Source organism: Bison bison, unplaced genomic scaffold (genome assembly GCF_000754665.1).
Source record: "Bison bison bison isolate TAMUID 2011002044 unplaced genomic scaffold, Bison_UMD1.0 scf7180017864180, whole genome shotgun sequence".
Classification (NCBI taxonomy): Eukaryota; Metazoa; Chordata; class Mammalia; order Artiodactyla; family Bovidae; genus Bison; species Bison bison.
Genome location: NW_011494752.1, coordinates 15250780 through 15268702, shown reverse-complemented (window position 1 = coordinate 15268702; position 17923 = coordinate 15250780). Strand labels below are relative to the sequence as shown.

At 38.2% G+C, this 17923-nt stretch overlaps 1 protein-coding gene across 6 annotated transcripts in view; it reads left to right on the top strand.

Annotated features, from left to right (window-relative positions):
• Positions 1 to 17923, top strand: part of NDEL1 (nudE neurodevelopment protein 1-like 1) — a 51281-nt gene that overhangs the window by 17633 nt on the left and 15725 nt on the right. For all 6 annotated transcript variants that reach the window (XR_825546.1, XR_825545.1, XR_825548.1 and 3 more), the window contains exons 2-6: positions 5730 to 5827; positions 6942 to 7095; positions 8004 to 8152; positions 10069 to 10205; positions 13345 to 13518. Coding sequence is in view for 2 of the 6 variants with exons in the window: in XM_010843032.1 (XP_010841334.1) it covers positions 5742 to 5827; positions 6942 to 7095; positions 8004 to 8152; positions 10069 to 10205; positions 13345 to 13518 (700 nt within the window). In the remaining 4 variants the exon portion in view is untranslated. The remainder of the gene's footprint in view (positions 1 to 5729; positions 5828 to 6941; positions 7096 to 8003; positions 8153 to 10068; positions 10206 to 13344; positions 13519 to 17923) is intronic.

Genomic DNA, 17923 nt, shown 5'->3' with positions numbered 1-17923 from the left:
TACCAGAAGCTAGTAGATTTATTCAAATATTTTTGAGCAGACCCACCTAGGATAAGAGCTGCTACTCAGTTATAAGAGAAATTCTACGCTGAAACTTGTTCATGGTTGCTGGCTAATTATTTTGTCGGATGAGTTGTGTTGCTTTTTATCGGTTTATCAAATAGGGCACTGGCTTTGTTAAATCATGAAGTTGGTGAAGTAAAGCAGCATTAGATCATGTGTTGAAGAGAATCAAGGGGAACTAAGATACCTCTTCTGAATCTTTATTAAAGTTTAAAAGATCAGAAGGAACAGCAACAACAACAAAAAACCTTTGGCTAGTCCTAGTTGCAATTTGACCTGGCCCAGATAGAAATCTTAGGAAGCATTTGTTTTTTAGTTTTGTTTTGGCTTTTTAAATTAAATTGAAATTGGATGAGGAACACTTAAGTAGAAACCTCAGTAAAATCTTAAGAGCTTGCTTTCATGACATCTCCAAAGCTTATTTTTATTTGCATCTTAAGTCATGCTGGGATAAATTTGGTCACTGAAGCTTAAAATTGCTTCTGACATAAGTTTCTGACCACTTCATGAGGTAGAAAAAGAAGTTTGATAGTCAGGACCAAAAGGAGGACCATATTTATGACTGACTTAAGAGTTTAAAATTCTGTAATTGTCACCTTTGAGAGTAGAAGAATTTTGGTAAAAAAGTATTGGTTATCTGTGGTAAGTTCCAGAATAACTCTTCCAGTCTCACTAGTTGATTCTATAACTATTAACAAGGAGGCAATATCATATGAAATGGATTTTCTTAGCATTGTGCAAAGAATAGTTTCTTTGTAAATATAACATTTAAGACAGGCAGTTTTATGCACAGTTGCTAGGGATCTGAAGGTCACACACAGTACACCCCATGTAAAAGTTGTCATCATTTTGGGATTCACACTCCATCCCTGTGAGACAGGATATTGAGGGAAGATTTGGGTAGTGGGGAAGAGTATGTAGTTATCTACCTTCATTTCAGCTTCAGGAGATTACAGATGTGTCATTAAAGCATTTTTTTTTGGTAGCAGTGTAGTTTTCTGTATTGCCTAATTTTCTGTGGCCTAATATCTCCAGTTACATAGTTTCAAACAACACATCTTCCTGCTCTAACTTGAAGCAAAATGAACAGATTGTCTTTATACACCCTGAGAAGGCCTGTTGAATGTCTGCAGGGGTGGCAAATTTTTATTTGTGAAAAACCCAATTTTTGGAAAGGATAAGTCTGATGAATAAAATTAGAGTGATAAAGCTGGGTAATACCAATTAGGAAGCAGTAGAAATGAGATGTGACCACAAAGAAAGGGTTTTCTGTTTATTTTTTAATCTGGCTCTTCATGGCTGTTCCAAAAGAGATTTTAGAGATGTTTTCAGTAATGGTGGTGTAACTGAAATATGCACAGAACTTCTGGAGGTTTGTTTAATTTTAAGTAATCATTTGTTTTAAATTCTGAAGCATTGTGGTTATACTTCACAGGCCTGCAACTGAATGACCAGTTTTTAAGAATAATTTAATGAATTTATGCTGTGTTTACTGTGTACCAGACTCTGTACTTAGTACTTGCAAATATTAACTCCCTTAATCTTCTTTACAACCCTATTTTAATTATTATCCCCATTTTACAGGTGAGGGAATGGGTCACTGAGTGGTTAAGTAACTTGCTCAAGGTCCTGAGTAGAGGACTCTGATTGAAATCTGGGCAGTTTGGCTCCAGAGTCTGGTCTCCTAACTGCAAGTCCAGTTAAGAGCCCAGACTGAGCTACTCCTACCACCTGTTACCCTCTTAAGTGTTTTTAATTGGCTTTTTCTGGAAAAGCTGGTCCTTTAGTAAAAGGCTTCTGGCCTAGATTGTTAGAAGGACCAATAAGCGAGTTCTAAAAGTAGCCTGTTAATTAGAAAAAATTTAGTCAACATTCAGTTCACATAAGATTCAGCAAAAAAAAAAAAAAAGCATAAGCCTTTGTGAAATAAAAACACACTAAAATAATTCTGCTAGAGTCATTTGACTTTGAGCTAAGTAGTTAGACAAGGAGGGTATGAGAAATAGAACTAGATGCTCAAGAAATTTTACAGAAAGGGCTATTTAAAACCTGAGTTGCCAGGGAACACTGATGGAAAAATTTGGTAGTTGTATTAATATGGCCCTATTTGAGAACCAGAAAACCAGGAACGAATGGATACCTTATAGTTTACCCACAGGTGTAAACAGTGAGATTGCTCAGGGAACCATTCTTAACAGTCTTCAGAATAGTAATTGCCGTAGGTCTTCTGATACTGTATAAATGTGTCAACAGCTAAAAGCCTCATACAGAAAAGTCTGAAACTGGGCATGTGAATGATAACATTTATAGATAAAAACAACTCTAACCGTATTTGTAGAAGGGTTGGCTCCACATTCAAATACGTTCAAGTAAACACTAGATGGGCTTCCCTGGTGGCTCATATGGTAAAGAGTCTGCCTGCAATGCAGGAGATCCGGGTTCGATTCCTGGGTCAGGATGATCCCTGGGTCGGGACGATCCCTTGGAGAAGGGCATGGCAACCCACTCCAGTATTCTTGCCTGGAAAATCCCATGGATGGAGGAGCCTGGAGGGCCCCAATTCATGGGGTCGAAAAGAGTCAAGATACGACTGAGCTACTGACACACTCAAGTGTTAGATGCCAAGGAAGGCATCTAGTAGTCCTTACTGCTACTGCTAAGTCACTTCAGTCGTGTTTGACTCTGTGCGACCCCAGAGATGGCAGCCCACCAGGCTTCCCCATCCCTGGGATTCTCCAGGCAAGAACACTGGAGTGGGTTGCCATTTCCTTCTCCAATGCATTAGGGACTTCCATAAGGACACTTCCACATGGTCACCAGAATCAAATGCTGCATGCTAACAGAGGGAGTGCTGGAAACTTTAAAGTATCCTACCCATGAATAAAATGTTGATATGCCGAAGTAGCATCAGTTCCTCGCCTTCAGAAAGGCATATATGTAACCCGGAGAAAGTCCAAAGCATGACAACAAAAATATTTAAGGGACTGAGATGGCTGTCAAGTGAACATAAAGCTAAGAAGACGTCTGGGCTGAGTGACTCTCTGGGCGCAATGGACTAGGCTTCATCTTGGGTGGTTTCTTCTTTGCAGTCCTGGGTTGGAGCCACTGTTTCTTGCACCCTGTGCCGTCCAGTTCTTGGTTTTCTCTCTTCTTTTGTAGCTGTCTATACACTCCTCTAACCCTCCTGAGGTGTTTTATGAGAAAAAAGTAGTTCTCTCCTTTCCTGAATTATGTTTCCTCTAGGTTCCATAGGTCCTTGGATTTTCTTACTTATGCTACTGGCTTTTCTCATTTGTTTGGTGGTTCTTGGTTATCCATATATATTTAAGAATTTAGAGCTGGGGAACTTCCCTGTTGGTCCAGTGGCTAATACTCTGCACTCTGCATTCCCAGTGCAGGGGGCCCAGAAATGTCCATCCCTGGGTTGGGAACCGGCTCTCACATGCTGCAACTAAGATTGAAGATCCTGCAGGCTGCAATTAAGACCCAAACGAAGATTAAAAAAAAAAAGAATTAAGGGCTAGACACTGATTATTTTAGGTAGCTAGTGTGCAGGGTATCTCTAAGGCTCTCCCCAGTAAGCTCCATCAGCTCCCTATTCTGTGATGTGGAGCTTATATGGAGCTTTATAAGTGGCTGTGAATGCGGCTTGGCATGCCTCAGACTGATAATTTTGTCTAGCTGAGAATGGTAGGGTTTTATAATCCTGGTATAATACATGGTGGTCTGTTGTGAGGTAGGAATAAACTACCCTCACATTTCTGAAATAGAAATTTCAATATTAATAAAGGAAAGCAGTACTTTGGGAGCAAAGAGGGAATAATTTAAAAAGATTGTAAGTCAGATTCAGATATCAAATTTCTACTGTGTTTCATGTTTCTGGTAATGCAGAAGGGATTTATAAGTAAAACACAGGTCCTGCCTTCACAGAAACTCTTTGCGACCCCATGGACTGCAGCACGCCAGGCTTCCTTGTCGTTCACCGTCTCCCGGAGTTTGCGCGAACTCATGTCCATTGAATCGGTGATGCCGTCCAACCATCTCATTGTCTGTTGCCTCTTTCTCCTGCCCTCAAGACCTTTCCCAGCATCAGGGTCTTTTATTTGTTAATTGGGATATTGACCAACATGCCAAAAGTAGTAATGGACAATGTGGTCAGGAAAGACTTAACTAAAATCAGTTTGAAAAAATTGCTGCTGCTGCTGCTGCTAAGTCACTTCAGTCGTGTCCGACTCTGTGCGACCCCATAGATGGCAGCCCACCAGGCTCCCCCGTCCCTGGGATTCTCCAGGCAAGAACACTGGAGTGGGTTGCCATTTCCTAGGCTGCAAAGGCATTACACTGAATGTATATAGTTATATTTTAATTTTATTCAATTAAAAGCCATTCTTTTCTTTTGTATACCTCCTCAAGTTGAAGTTGTATATGTACTCTTGTCTGTGTCTTTTCTAAACATTGATGAGTAGTGGGTTGTGCTGGATGAATTCTACATTCTCTACAACTCCCAAGTTGTATTAATTTACTTTTAAAGCTGGCCTTGAATTCTCACTACCCATTTTGGATTAGGTTGAATCAATTTTGGTTTAATTTAATAAATATTGAGTATCAGCTATAGTACAGGCAGTGTGCTGGAGTTGAAATCAGTAAGAATAATACCAGCCTAACAGGGGACACAGAGTTGTAAGCAAGTGTATTACTATGTGTTAAGTGTATTCATGTAATCTTATGCATAGAGGTATCCAAGATGCTGGGAGATTTTGGTGCTGTATTGGTGAGGACAGGAAATGCTTTCTGGAAAAGATGACAGCTGGCTTTTAAAGGATAAATAGCTTTCCAAATGCACAAGGAAGGAGAGCCATTCCAAGTAGGAAAAATATCTAGACCGAAGCAGAATGGTGCATTAGGACAGTTTTGAACAGTATTGCTGGAATATAAAGTAGAGGAAGTAAGACTGAATCACTTCGGCGTGAATCTGGGACAAGCCCAGCGTCTGTGGTATTCTATTGGGCCTGACAATCAATTGGGAATTTTAGGTAGTCAGTCCAAATGCAAGGTTAATAACTAAACAAATACTTTTTCACCCACTCTGAATGCGTTGGAAGAAGAACCGAGATGAAACAATATTGAAATTTGAGGATTAGTGGACTTTAATGGAGGAAGCTTGGGACTTTTAGAAATGTAGTGATTTAAATTATTGGGAATGTGCTTGATCTCCTGGCAAGGTCACCTGGCATAAAATGTTTCAAGCAGGTGTTTGAAACAGTTGTATCAATACAACAGAGAAGGATATGCAGGTAATAGCAGCTCTGATAATAAACTTGTTTTCTGTCACCTGATTCCCAGAAGATCAGTTAGCAGTAAACCAGCTGCAGGCAGATCTGTGGGGCCAACCCCAAAACCTAGTGCTGTCACCAAAAGTGCTTCACCTGGCTTCTGTGACCTTGTTCATCTCCTCTCCTGAGCCTGTCCATGATGTTGGTGGTCCCTGCAAGTGGGGCAGCCAAGTGATTTATGTGACTGAGTTTATTGTAGTAGAGTGTTAACCCCTCAGAGTCTTTCATGTTTGACTCCCTCCAGAATGCTGCGGATTGAGTGTTGTCCCAGGCTTTATCCTTTTACTAAGATTCCTATGTTCTCAATTTATTTTCCTCTTTAACATTTCTCAGGCTTTCTTGATCATGGATGGTGAAGATATACCAGATTTTTCAAGTTTAAAGGAGGAAACTGCTTATTGGAAGGAACTTTCCTTGAAGTATAAACAAAGGTAATGCCAGAAAGCATCCTAGAAATAGAAGAGGGCTTTGGAATACATAATCTCTAACTTTTTGCTCTTTTTTCTTTTGTTTGTTTTAACAAAGCTAAATTTAGAGTTTCCAGTATAGGATTGGGATTCTAGAAATAGTCATAACAAAATAACATTGCTTGTATTTAAGATAAAGTGCCATAAAAGCTTACATTACTTGAATTATTAAAATAGTAAGAAGACAGTGTCATTTATGATTTCTTCTGGTAGCTTACCTCCTTTTAGAAAGCTTATTATTGCTCTTGGCTATCTTTGGCTTGCTGGGTGTGCACTGATTCTGTCTCATCTTTTTGGTCTTTTGGAGATTCTAATAAGCTCTCTGGGACTCCATAGGGCAGACTCTCTTTGGGCAGGTGTTATCAGTGTCTGGAGCCAACAAAGCTTTGAGGGAGGGACAAGAGCTTCGGGGTATACGGAGTATTTTAGAAAATCTCAATTATTTCAGTTACTTGAGAGAACTTTTAGGTAGCCTTTTAAGTAGTAAAACTGAAATTTCTTTTTAAAATGAAATCTTTTTAAAGTATATATATATCTTCCTACTTTGGTTAGCAGTTTACTAAGACTTATTAAACCTTTTATTGCTATTTCATTATTGCTGAAGCCAGTTATTGTATCATGCTAGTTATATGGAAGGTGTGTCTATGGCAAGACTTGATAGTCCTTTTTTTGTGTCATAGATACCTTCTCAGGCTGGGAAAATCTACGGAACCCTTCTCAGAATAACATTTTTAATGCATAAAATTAAATAGAATTACAGAGGAAACCAATTATATTGGAAAAAACACATCTAAATGTTAAAACTGATTTGTGGATAGTCATATGTGCTTCTTTGTTGATATGTTAAATAAGAAAGGGGTGAGTGTATAAAACGTGAATCCTTCTGCGGCTTATAACTTACTTCATTAAACCCTGAATATATAGAGTAAGAGATGCAAAATAGATTGCCTTTATTGTTTAGTATATTTTATGGTAGCATAACACTCAGGTGAAAATTTTTGAATTATATATAATCATCTTCAGGATGATCCTTACGGTTTCTGCTATAACTGATCTTTCCCACTTTGTTTCTGATTAGCTTCCAGGAAGCTCGGGATGAGCTAGTTGAATTCCAGGAAGGAAGCAGAGAATTAGAGGCAGAGTTGGAGGCACAATTAGTACAGGCTGAACAGAGAAATAGAGACTTGCAAGCTGATAACCAAAGACTGAAGTATGAAGTAGAAGCATTGAAGGTAATTGTGGCAGTATAAGCTGGTGTCTCTTTGGCTGGGTTTTGTTAAAGTGAGAAATACATTCTTACAGGTAGAGCTTAAGAGCAGCAGGCAACATAAAAATGTAAAAAGGCCTAAAGTGAATTTTTGACATAAACTGTTTTCATGGAACCAAGGGAGAGGTGTTTTAGAATTCAGAAATTCACTTCAAAACTCTGTAGCTGTCAATTTTTTTAGCTATAATGTTCCTAGCTCTATAATATTATGTTGTAGTTCTATAATTTTCAAAAGCTGCCTGGAAAAAAAAGGCTGCCTGATTATTTGTTATGATAGAGTGCCTCATTCTGTAGTACTTTAAAATTATCTTTGTATGACACATACTTTTATTTCATTATGGTTTATGGTCACTTTAGTTTTGGAGTTTAATTTTTAAAAATTCCCTTCTAACAAGAAATTTTCAGGAGTAGAAAGGTTAACCTCTCTTGCTGTTGTTCATCACATGCCTAAGCCAAATGTTTGGGGTGTTCCTGTGTCTGGGCAGGGGTAGGTTTAGAGAAGGTGAGGTTGGGCAGGCAAGGTGTAAGAAATTTGAACTCTGTCACTCACCTGCTTTGTGTTTACCCTGGGCTGCATTCAGCCTGAGAACCCAGAGGTTTTTAAGGCAACAATTTTACTATTTTACCTCTTTTCAGAGAGATCATTTTTAGATTTCTTTAAGAGAAGTGATTGACTAATATTATATGAATTAAAGCACTGGAAATGAATGTGTCATTTTAACATTTTAAAAAGGAGAAAAGAGTACTATCAGATTGTGGGTGAATTTTTTTGGATCCTTCCACAGCCTGCCTCTTATTTGGGTTACTTCCTTCATTAAAGAAAACTATATGCTAATGATGCGTTCTTTCCTTCCTATATACCCACTCCTTCAGGAGAAGCTAGAACATCAATATGCACAGAGCTACAAGCAGGTCTCAGTATTAGAAGATGATTTAAGTCAGACTCGGGCCATTAAGGAGCAGTTACATAAGTATGTAAGAGAGCTGGAACAGGCCAATGATGACCTGGAGCGAGCAAAAAGGTAAGTGAATGATGTGCATGTTGTTAGAATAACCAAAGTTGGCAATCTGTGATTAAAAAGTTGTTTTAGATTTAACCAGTTACCTAAATCTTAGTCCCAGAACAATTCCTTTTGGTATTTGAAGTCACCTGTTAAGTCCTCACATTGAAACTTGCCCCAGATCCTTATCTCCCTAGATAATGCCCTTCCAGGCTTTTCTTTCCCTTTTTCCTTCTTTCATGTACCATTGTGGATCCTGTTGGTTTTTCTTTAAAAGGTCTCATTCATTCCTCCGTCTTCCCTCTGTGTTCTCAATACTGCGACACTTTTTGAAGGTCCTCATGTTGTATACCTGAATCCTGCAGTTACTTCCTAACTGATCTGTCTTTAAGTTTTCACTCCTTTTCTCTTCTGTTTTAATACTTATCAATGAATTTTCTTGAAATAATGCTTCTATTATGATTTTGCTGAACAGCCTGTAGGAACTTGCCATTACTTTGCCAAGATTTCATATATCTATCATTATTTCTTAACCATCCCAAATGTAATTTGTATTACTTTACAGTCATTGCCTGAGATTTCTTTCCTTAATATTTGAGTAACTCTGAAATGCTTGGCATGATGCTAGAGTTGAGGATACAAAGATAAGCTTGCCATTGCCCTTGGGTATGATAGATATGGACAGTCCATGTGATAGCACTGGTATTAATACAAAGAATGTACAAGCTGCTCCAGGGAATAGAGAAGGGAGCCGCTCAACTACCCTTAGTAACTGGGGAAGCTGGGTCTGCAAGGAGTAGATGTTAACTGATGAAGAGAGAGATTCGAAGGCAGAGAGGCAGGAAGAGGGCATGAGGTGTTAATATTTTACTTCAGCTGAAGTGCTTAAAGACAGTTTGGCTGAACAAGATAAGACTGGAAGGTGTTTGGGGCCAGGTTGCAGAGAACCTTGTGCTTGGCTATGTTTGAAAGTCATTCTGTAAGCAAAGGGGCACTCATAGTTTTTTAAACAAAGGAGTGTTATCAGATTGTGATTTGAAAGATTTGAGAAATTAGAAGTAGGGAGGAGAAGATGTGAAGACCATTTTGAAGTAACCTAGATGATGTTTTGGTTTGTTAGTAGCTCAGTTGTGTCTGACTCTGCGACCCCATGGACTATTGCCCACCAGGCTCCTCTGTCCATGGAATTCTCCAGGCAAGAATACCAGAGTGGGTAGCCGTTCCCTTCTCCAGGGATCTTCCCAACCCAGGGATCGAACCTGGGTCTTCTGCATTACAGGCAAATTCTTTATTGTCTGAGCCATCAGGAATGGGTGAAGAATTAAGCCTGGGGCAAAAGATTGGAGCTGAGAGACAGTTGACAGGACTTGGGAAAATTGGACATGGCATTGAGAGTTCTAACTTGAGGTTAGGAAATTTTAATTCTGTAGCAGATAGCACATAGTGGATAGAGGGCACATAGTAGGTACCTGTCAGTGTTTGCTGAATAAATGAGAAATGCAGGAAGAAGAAAAGGGTTGATAGGAAGAAAGTATGTGGATGGGGACCTGAGACTGTGTTTTAAACAAATTCTTAGTACATTTTTACACATTCTTATATACTCTGAAACCACTGAACAGTTTTCTTCCTGAAAATGTGTAAACTTCATTGAAACATGTTTAAAATCCAGTGGGGAGATATAACTTGTATAATAAGTAGCCTGTCTTTAAGAAACTTGAAGGAATTTAGATAGGAATATAAAAGAAAAGAATAGATTGAATGGCCAAATGATAATAGAGACAGTAAATGCACCAGAGATCAGAAGGGGTGAGATCATTTTCTTTCAGCTGGGCCAGGCTTTCTAGGTCAGGAAGTAGCATGAGATAAACTGTTTCCTTTTGTAGTAGCTAGTTACACATTATTTGTTTAATTCTTAGACTCTAATTTTTTTTTTTTAGGGCAACAATAGTTTCACTGGAAGACTTTGAACAAAGGCTAAATCAAGCCATTGAACGAAATGCATTTTTAGAAAGTGAACTTGATGAAAAGGAATCTTTGTTGGTCTCTGTGCAGAGGTTAAAGGATGAAGCAAGAGGTAAAATTTATAACTTAAAAAATATTTATTACTTACTGTCCCTAAGCCAGAGTGCTAAGCTTGCTTCAGGATCAACTTTTTAAAGCTGTTCATTTGTATGCTTTGGTCAGACACTGTGCCACATACTTTTAGTCTGTTAACTTAATAGCTGTATCATCAACTCTAGGAGGTAGGTATTATTATACCCATTTTATAGGTTAGAAAACCAAGGCACAGTAACTTTGGGTTTTGTCCAAGGTCTTCTAGCTTGTCAGTTGGGATTCAGACCTGGTCTGTTTCCCAAAGTCTTAATCATCACCACTGTGCAGATACTGCTTGGTTTATTTGGATTTTTTCCTTTTTCTTGTACCTAAATAATTTTGTGTTAGGCACGTAATAGCATTATGTATGTATGCATATTGCAGTATCAGTTCAGCTCAGTCGTATCCACCTCCTCCCAGCGCCATGGATTGCAGCACTCCAGGCGTCCCTGTCCATCACCAACTCCTGTAGCTTACTCAAACTCATGTCCATTGAGTCGGTGATGCCATCTAACCTTCTCATCCTCTGTCGTCCCCTTCTCCTGCCTTCAGTCTTTCCCAGCATCAGGGTCTTTTCCAGTGAGTCAGTTCTTTGCATCAGGTGGCCAAAGTATTGGAGCTAACATTCCAGTGAATATTCAGGACTGATTTCCTTTAGGATGGACTGGTTGAATCTCCTTGCTGTCCATAGGACTCTCAAGAGTCTTCTCTAACACCACAGTTCAAAAGCATCAATTCTTCGGTGTATATTGCAGTATACATGTGTATAATACATAGAGTGAATATATACTTTTCTTTAAAAATTTTCCTTCCCTCCCTCTTTTTTTCTTTTATGCATTATAAAGAAGAAACTGAAAGTCACTGTTAATCTCTTTATCTTGAGAGAATTCACCAAGAGTTTGGTGTCTTTCCAGTCTTCCTATAGCTATACATAAGCATACCTGTTTGTTTTTTTCCTTTATGTAATTGAACCATGTTTGTTTTTTTTTTTTTTTTACTCCTTAATAGGTCCTTTGTTATTGGAAGTTACATTTTTGCTATACATAGTGCTGTAAATAGAGTCCTTGTACATAATATTTGGGGGTATCTTTGATTTTCTTAGACTAGATTCTTAGAAATAGCAAAGAATATAAGTGTCTTTAATGGTTGTAACAGATGCTCCTAAATTACTTTTTAGATAAATTGGTACCTTTACTTTGGTAGTGATTGAGAGTCCTCTCAGTCGTCCTCACACTTTACTAGTATTGTGAATAATAAAAATAAATTTAAAAATTATTTAAAAATCCGTTTGAAAATTGATATTATATTGTTTTTATTTATTTATTTATTTATTTTTTTAGCATTAGACTTGTCCAAATATTTCCCACATGATTACTGGCTGGGAAAATGGAATGAAATTAAAAAAAATTTTTGGTTGTGTGGTCTTAGTTCCCCAGCCAGGGATTGAACCCCAGCCCTTGATGGTGAAAGTGAGGAGTCCTAACAACTGGACTACCAGGGAATTCCCAATATCACACTGTTTGGTTTGTTTTTTTAAAGTTTTTAAAATTTTACTTATTGTTTTAAACTTTTTATTTTGGACTGAGGTTTAGCTAAATAATAATGGGATAGTTTCAGATGAACAGCAAAGGGACTCAGCCATACAATACATATATCCATTTTCCCCCAAACCCGCCTCCCATCCAGGCTGCCACATAACACTGAGCGAAGTTCCATGTACTCTACAGTAGGTTATTGTTGATTATCCTTTTTAAATATAGCAGTGTGTACATGTCCATCTCAAACTTCTTGTCTAATATCACCTTGCTTTTAATTTGTAGTTTTTTGGTTGGTACTTGTGAAAACTTTTTATCTGTTTATTGGGTCTTTTAAAAATTCTTTTTTCAGGAATTCTCTGGCAGTCCAGTGGTTAGGACTCAGGTCTCACTGCTAGGGGCCTAGGTTTAATCCCAGGTCAGGGAACTAAGATCCCACAAACTGTGCAGCCAACAAAAATTTTTTTAATGACTTCCTTTTTTTGGGGGGGGGGGGAGCTTTATTCATTTGAAGAACTTCTCATAATTTATATAATGTATAAAATAATAACTTTATTCTAAAATTTACAATTATGGTTAAAAGTAACATAAAATTTATCATCTTAATGATTTTTAAGGGTACAAGTCAGTAATGTTAACTATATTCACATTGTTTTGTAGAGCTCTAGAGTTTTTTCGTCTTGTAGTATTGAAACTCTTTGCCTATTGGACAACAAATCCCCATTTCTCCCTTCCCGAGCCCTGACAACCGCAGTTCTACTTTCTGTTGTTATGTGTGACTACAGTAGTCCCCCCTTATCTGTGGTTTTGCTTTCCACGGTTTCAGTAACCCATGGTCAGCTGCAGTCTGCAAATATTAAGTGGAAAATTCCAGAAATAAGCGATTCCTAACTTTTAAATTGTGCACCATTCTGAGTAACAGGGTGATGTTTTTTGCTGTCTCGTTCAGTGCATTATCCGCTGGGGGTCTTGGAACATACCCTCCTCAGATAAGGGAGAACTGCTACATTTTAGATGCCTTATATATGTGGAATCATACAGTTAGCAAGTATTCTTGATATTGGTCAGTTGCATTACAGGAAAAGAGAACATTAATTTTGGGTTAAAAATTCAATATTTGAAAACCAGAAAGCAGTTTGCAACTATTTTGACTACTTCCTTTCTAAAACAAAATATTTCATAGGAAAATGAGTAAAAGAATGTCAACCCATTAAAAATGACAAAATTGCTCTTCATTGATCTTGTAATAATCCCCAAACTACATCATCATTTCAAAATAAATGCAAATAAGTTGGTAAAGAATATTTATATTTGTGTTGTATCTGTTCACTGTGAGTTCTGCTTCAGACTCTGCCTTATTTTTGCATAAAGGCAGAATAATTGTTATAGAATTTTAAAATTCTAAATGACCATTTAGACAATAGGGTTGTCATTTTTATTCCCTTGGAAGTAAAAATTATTAAATATGAAAATCATTTTTGAGAAGTAATTTAGGAAGAATGTCTTGATGGCATCTCAGATGTAACTTTCCTTGATGTATTTGCTCCCTCTAGTGAATATTGCTACCTTTGCAACATTTTACAGATTTAAGGCAAGAACTAGCTGTTCGGGAAAGACAACAGGAAGTAACTAGAAAATCAGCTCCTAGTTCTCCAACGCTGGACTGCGAAAAGATGGATTCTGCTGTCCAAGCATCACTTTCTTTGCCAGCTACCCCTGTTGGCAAAGGAACAGAGAACAGTTTTCCTTCACCGAAAGGTTTGTAATGTCTTTTCTTTCTGAACCTATGGTTGATTATCAACTAAGAGGCTTTGCTGATGAAGCAGGGGTTGCTAAGGTTTAAGCAGTCTTTTTAGTTTAAAGGTTGGTTTAGTGTAGCTCTTTGTGAAACAGAAGGAATTGTTCTCCTAGACCACTCACTCATACATAGGAACCAGTGAAGTGAGAGCTACATTTGAGATAAGAACAGCTTAATAAATTGAAATTTTATTTATTTATTTTTAAATTTTATTATTGTTTAAAATTTTATTTTATTTTTAAACTTTACAATATTGTATTAGTTTTGCCAAATATTGAAATGAATCTGCCACAGGTATACCTGTATTCCCCATCCTGAACCCTCCTCCCTCCTCCCTCCCCATACCCTCCCTCTGGGTCGTCCCAGTGCACCAGCCCCAAGCATCCAGTATCGTGCATCGAACCTGGACTGGCGACTCATTTCATACATGATATTATACATGTTTCAATGCCATTCTCCCAAATCTCCCCACCCTCTCCCTCTCCCACAGAAAATTGAAATTTTAAAAAGTTGAAGATCTTAAGGAAATTTGTTTTGATTATAGCAGTAACACATGTTCATGTAGAAAAATATAAAAATATAAACAAGAGAAAAAGAAAATTATCTGCAATCTTAGTGCTTAAAGTCAACTATTATTAACACTGAATTTTTTTCTATTGTGTGTACTTTTTTGTGTTCATGCCACTTTGTTACAAGTTTGGGGATCATGTTTAAATGCAGTTTTATTTCTGGCCCCTGCCACTGAACATATCATGGGAGACTAGAAGCCTTTATACATGAAAAGTGCAGAGACTCATTGAGTTACCATTCAGGCTCATCTAAGTTGGCTTGGATGGGCATGTCCATTCTATGACATGCCTCAGTAGCTGCCATATTCACAGGTGAGATACTATTCATAGGTGAATAGTGCATAAAAATATTCCTTTTGCCATCAGTCAAGGTGTTTTTTAAAATCCAGATAAAGCAAAAAAAAGGATTAAGTAGCCACTAGATAGAATGTTAAGAATGGAACCCTGAAACTCTTGAGATTTATTTAGTTTTTGCAGCTTGCAGATCATATTTCAGCTACTTCCACTACACTGTACTTTCTTCTTACCCTGTTTTAAAATACAGGATTTTATCTTTCAGAATGATATGAAGTAATTTCAGTTAGTACAGTTAGCCCTCCGTATCTCCATATTTGTGCTACCCAATACAGTAGCCACTCAAGTGTGACTATTTAAATTTTTATTAATTTAAATGAATTAAAATTTTAAACTTGAGTTTCTAATTGTGTTGGCCATACTTCAAGTGCTCAGAAGCCCTTGAATAGATAATTCACCCTTTTTTTGTCTTTTTATGAGGGTGAGGTGAGGTAAGGTATGTAAAAGTTCTGTGTAATTTTGTTGCTGATTGCAGCAGTATGTGTGGAGTTTGCTGCTGAGAATACAGAGTAGGCAGTATATAGATTACAGCAGGCATCAGAAGCTGTCACTTTTCAGAATGGCTGCTTGTATATTTGAGGACCTTAGAATTAGTGGCATATGAGAATTAGCATTTAAGATCTTTTTTTTTTTTAATGTTACTAATTAGAATTATGCAGATAAGTTCTGAAAATTCTTCAGCTAAGCACTAATTGGAATTATCTGGAACCTCAAGGGGGTGTCACTAGGACACAGAGCTTGCTGTGGCACAGAAGGAAGATATTTCAAGCCTAAGGAAAGAATATTTGTCCAGAGAGACACATTTTTAGATTGGAACTGATGGCATAAACTTTCGCTGGCCTAAAAGCTGCTGTTCCATCGGAAGGAAGTTGGCACACAGACAGTGAGAAGCCGAAGGTTAGAGAAATCAGTGGCAGGATTGAAGAGCTGATCTCTGTGAAGTGGTCTGGCTGTAATTGCATTTCATTGATAAAATGCCTGTTTCCAAAAAACATTTAAAACAACTTTCCATAAAAGTACAGATTTAATAATACTGAAAATGTAAAATTCGAGTAGAATAGGAACAAGATCCAGAAATCCCTGCCAAGGAAAGTATAGCACTTTGTATCACATTTGGTACCTGTTAGTGCCATGTATTACTCAGGATGCAGGGAGGAGGGTGGTTAGACAAAGTTGTGACCTTTGGGACTTCCGTGGCGGTCCAGGGACTGAGACTCTGTGCTTCCACTGCAGAAGTACAGGTTTAATCTCTGGTTGGGGAAGTTTCATGTACTGCATAGTGTGGCCAAAAATAAATAAATGTCACATTGGGAGATATATGTAAGAGAAAGGATGTATATCTGTACCCAGCAAGGTTATAAGCGCTCTTGCAGGCTGATGAAAGAAAAGACAACCCAGTAGGAAAAAGTGCAGAAGATAAAACAGATGACTTCCAAAAAAAGAGATTTAAATGACTCTTGGATTAAGGAGACAAAAGTTAAAGTGACTAACAAGTTGGACGCAAAAAAAAAAAAGATCTCTGATATTATTGCGAGCACTACCATACGGACCATTATATCTACTACTGCGGGCAGGAATCCCTCAGAAGAAATGGAGTAGCCATAATGGTCAACAAAAGAGTCCGAAATGCAGTACTTGGATGTAATCTCAAAAACGACAGAATGATCTCTGTTCGTTTCCAAGGCAAACCATTCAGTATCACAGTAATCCAAGTCTATGCCCCAACCAGTAATGCTGAAGAAGCTGAAGTTGAACGGTTCTATGAAGACCTACAAGACCTTTTAGAACTAACACCCAAAAAAGATGTCCTTTTCATTATAGGGGACTGAAATGCAAAAGTAGGAATTCAAGAAACACCTGGAGTAACAGGCAGATTTGGCCTTGGAATACGGAATGAAGCAGGGCAAAGACTAATAGAGTTTTGCCAAGAAAATGCACTGGTCATAGCAAACACCCTCTTCCAACAACACAAGAGAAGACTCTACACATGGACATCACCAGATGGACAACACCGAAATCAGATTGATTATATTCTTTGCAGCCAAAGATGGAGAAGCTCTATACAGTCAGCAAAAACAAGACCAGGAACTGACTGTGGCTCAGACCATGAACTCCTTATTGCCAAATTCAGACTTGAATTGAAGAAAGTAGGGAAAACCACTAGACCATTCAGATATGACCTAAACCAAATCCCTTATGATTATACAGTGGAGGTGAGAAATAGATTTAAGGGCCTAGATCTGATAGATAGAGTGCCTGATGAACTATGGAATGAGGTTCGTGACATTGTACAGGAGACAGGGATCAAGACCACCCCCATGGAAAAGAAATGCAAAAAAGCAAAATGGCTGTCTGGGGAGGCCTTACAAATAGCTGTGAAAAGAAGAGAAGCGAAAAGCAAAGGAGAAAAGGAAGGATATAAACATCTGAATACAGAGTTCCAAAGAATAGCAAGGAGAGATAAGAAAGCCTTCTTCAGCGATCAGTGCAAAGAAATAGAGGAAAACAACAGAATGGGAAAGACTAGAGATCTCTTCAAGAAAATCAGAGATACCAAAGGAACATTTCATGCAAAGATGGGCTCGATAAAGGACAGAAATGGTATGGACCTAACAGAAGCAGAAGATAGTAAGAAGAGATGGCAAGAATACACAGAAGAACTGTACAAAAAAGATCTTCACGACCCAGATAATCACGATGGTGTGATCACTGACCTAGAGCCAGACATCCTGGAATGTGAAGTCAAGTGGGCCTTAGAAAGCATCACTATGAACAAAGCTAGTGGAGGTGATGGAATTCCAGTTGAGCTATTCCAAATGCTGAAAGATGATGCTGTGAAAGTGCTGCACTCAATATGCCAGCAAATTTGGAAAACTCGGCAGTGGCCACAGGACTGGAAAAGGTCAGTTTTCATTCCAATCCCAAAGAAAGGCAATGCCAAAGAATGCTCAAACTACCGCACAATTGCACTCATCTCACACGCTAGTAAAGTAATGCTCAAAATTCTCCAAGCCAGGCTTCAGCAATATGTGAACCGTGAATTTCCTGATGTTCAAGCTGGTTTTAGAAAAGGCAGAGGCACCAGAGATCAAATTGCCAACATCCGCTGGATCATGGAAAAAGCAAGAGAGTTCCAGAAAAATATCTATTTATGCTTTATTGATTATGCCAAAGCCTTTGACTGTGTGGATCACAATAAACTGTGGAAAATTCTGAAAGAGATGGGAATACCAGAGCACCTGACCTGCCTCTTGAGAAATCTGTATGCAGGTCAGGAAGCAACAGTTAGAACTGGACATGGAACAACAGACTGGTTCCAAATAGGGAAAGGAGTACATCAAGGCTATATATTGTCACCCTGCTTATTTAACTTATATGCAGAGTACATCATGAGACATGCTGGGCTGGAGGAAGCACAAGCTGGAATCAAGATTGCCGGGAG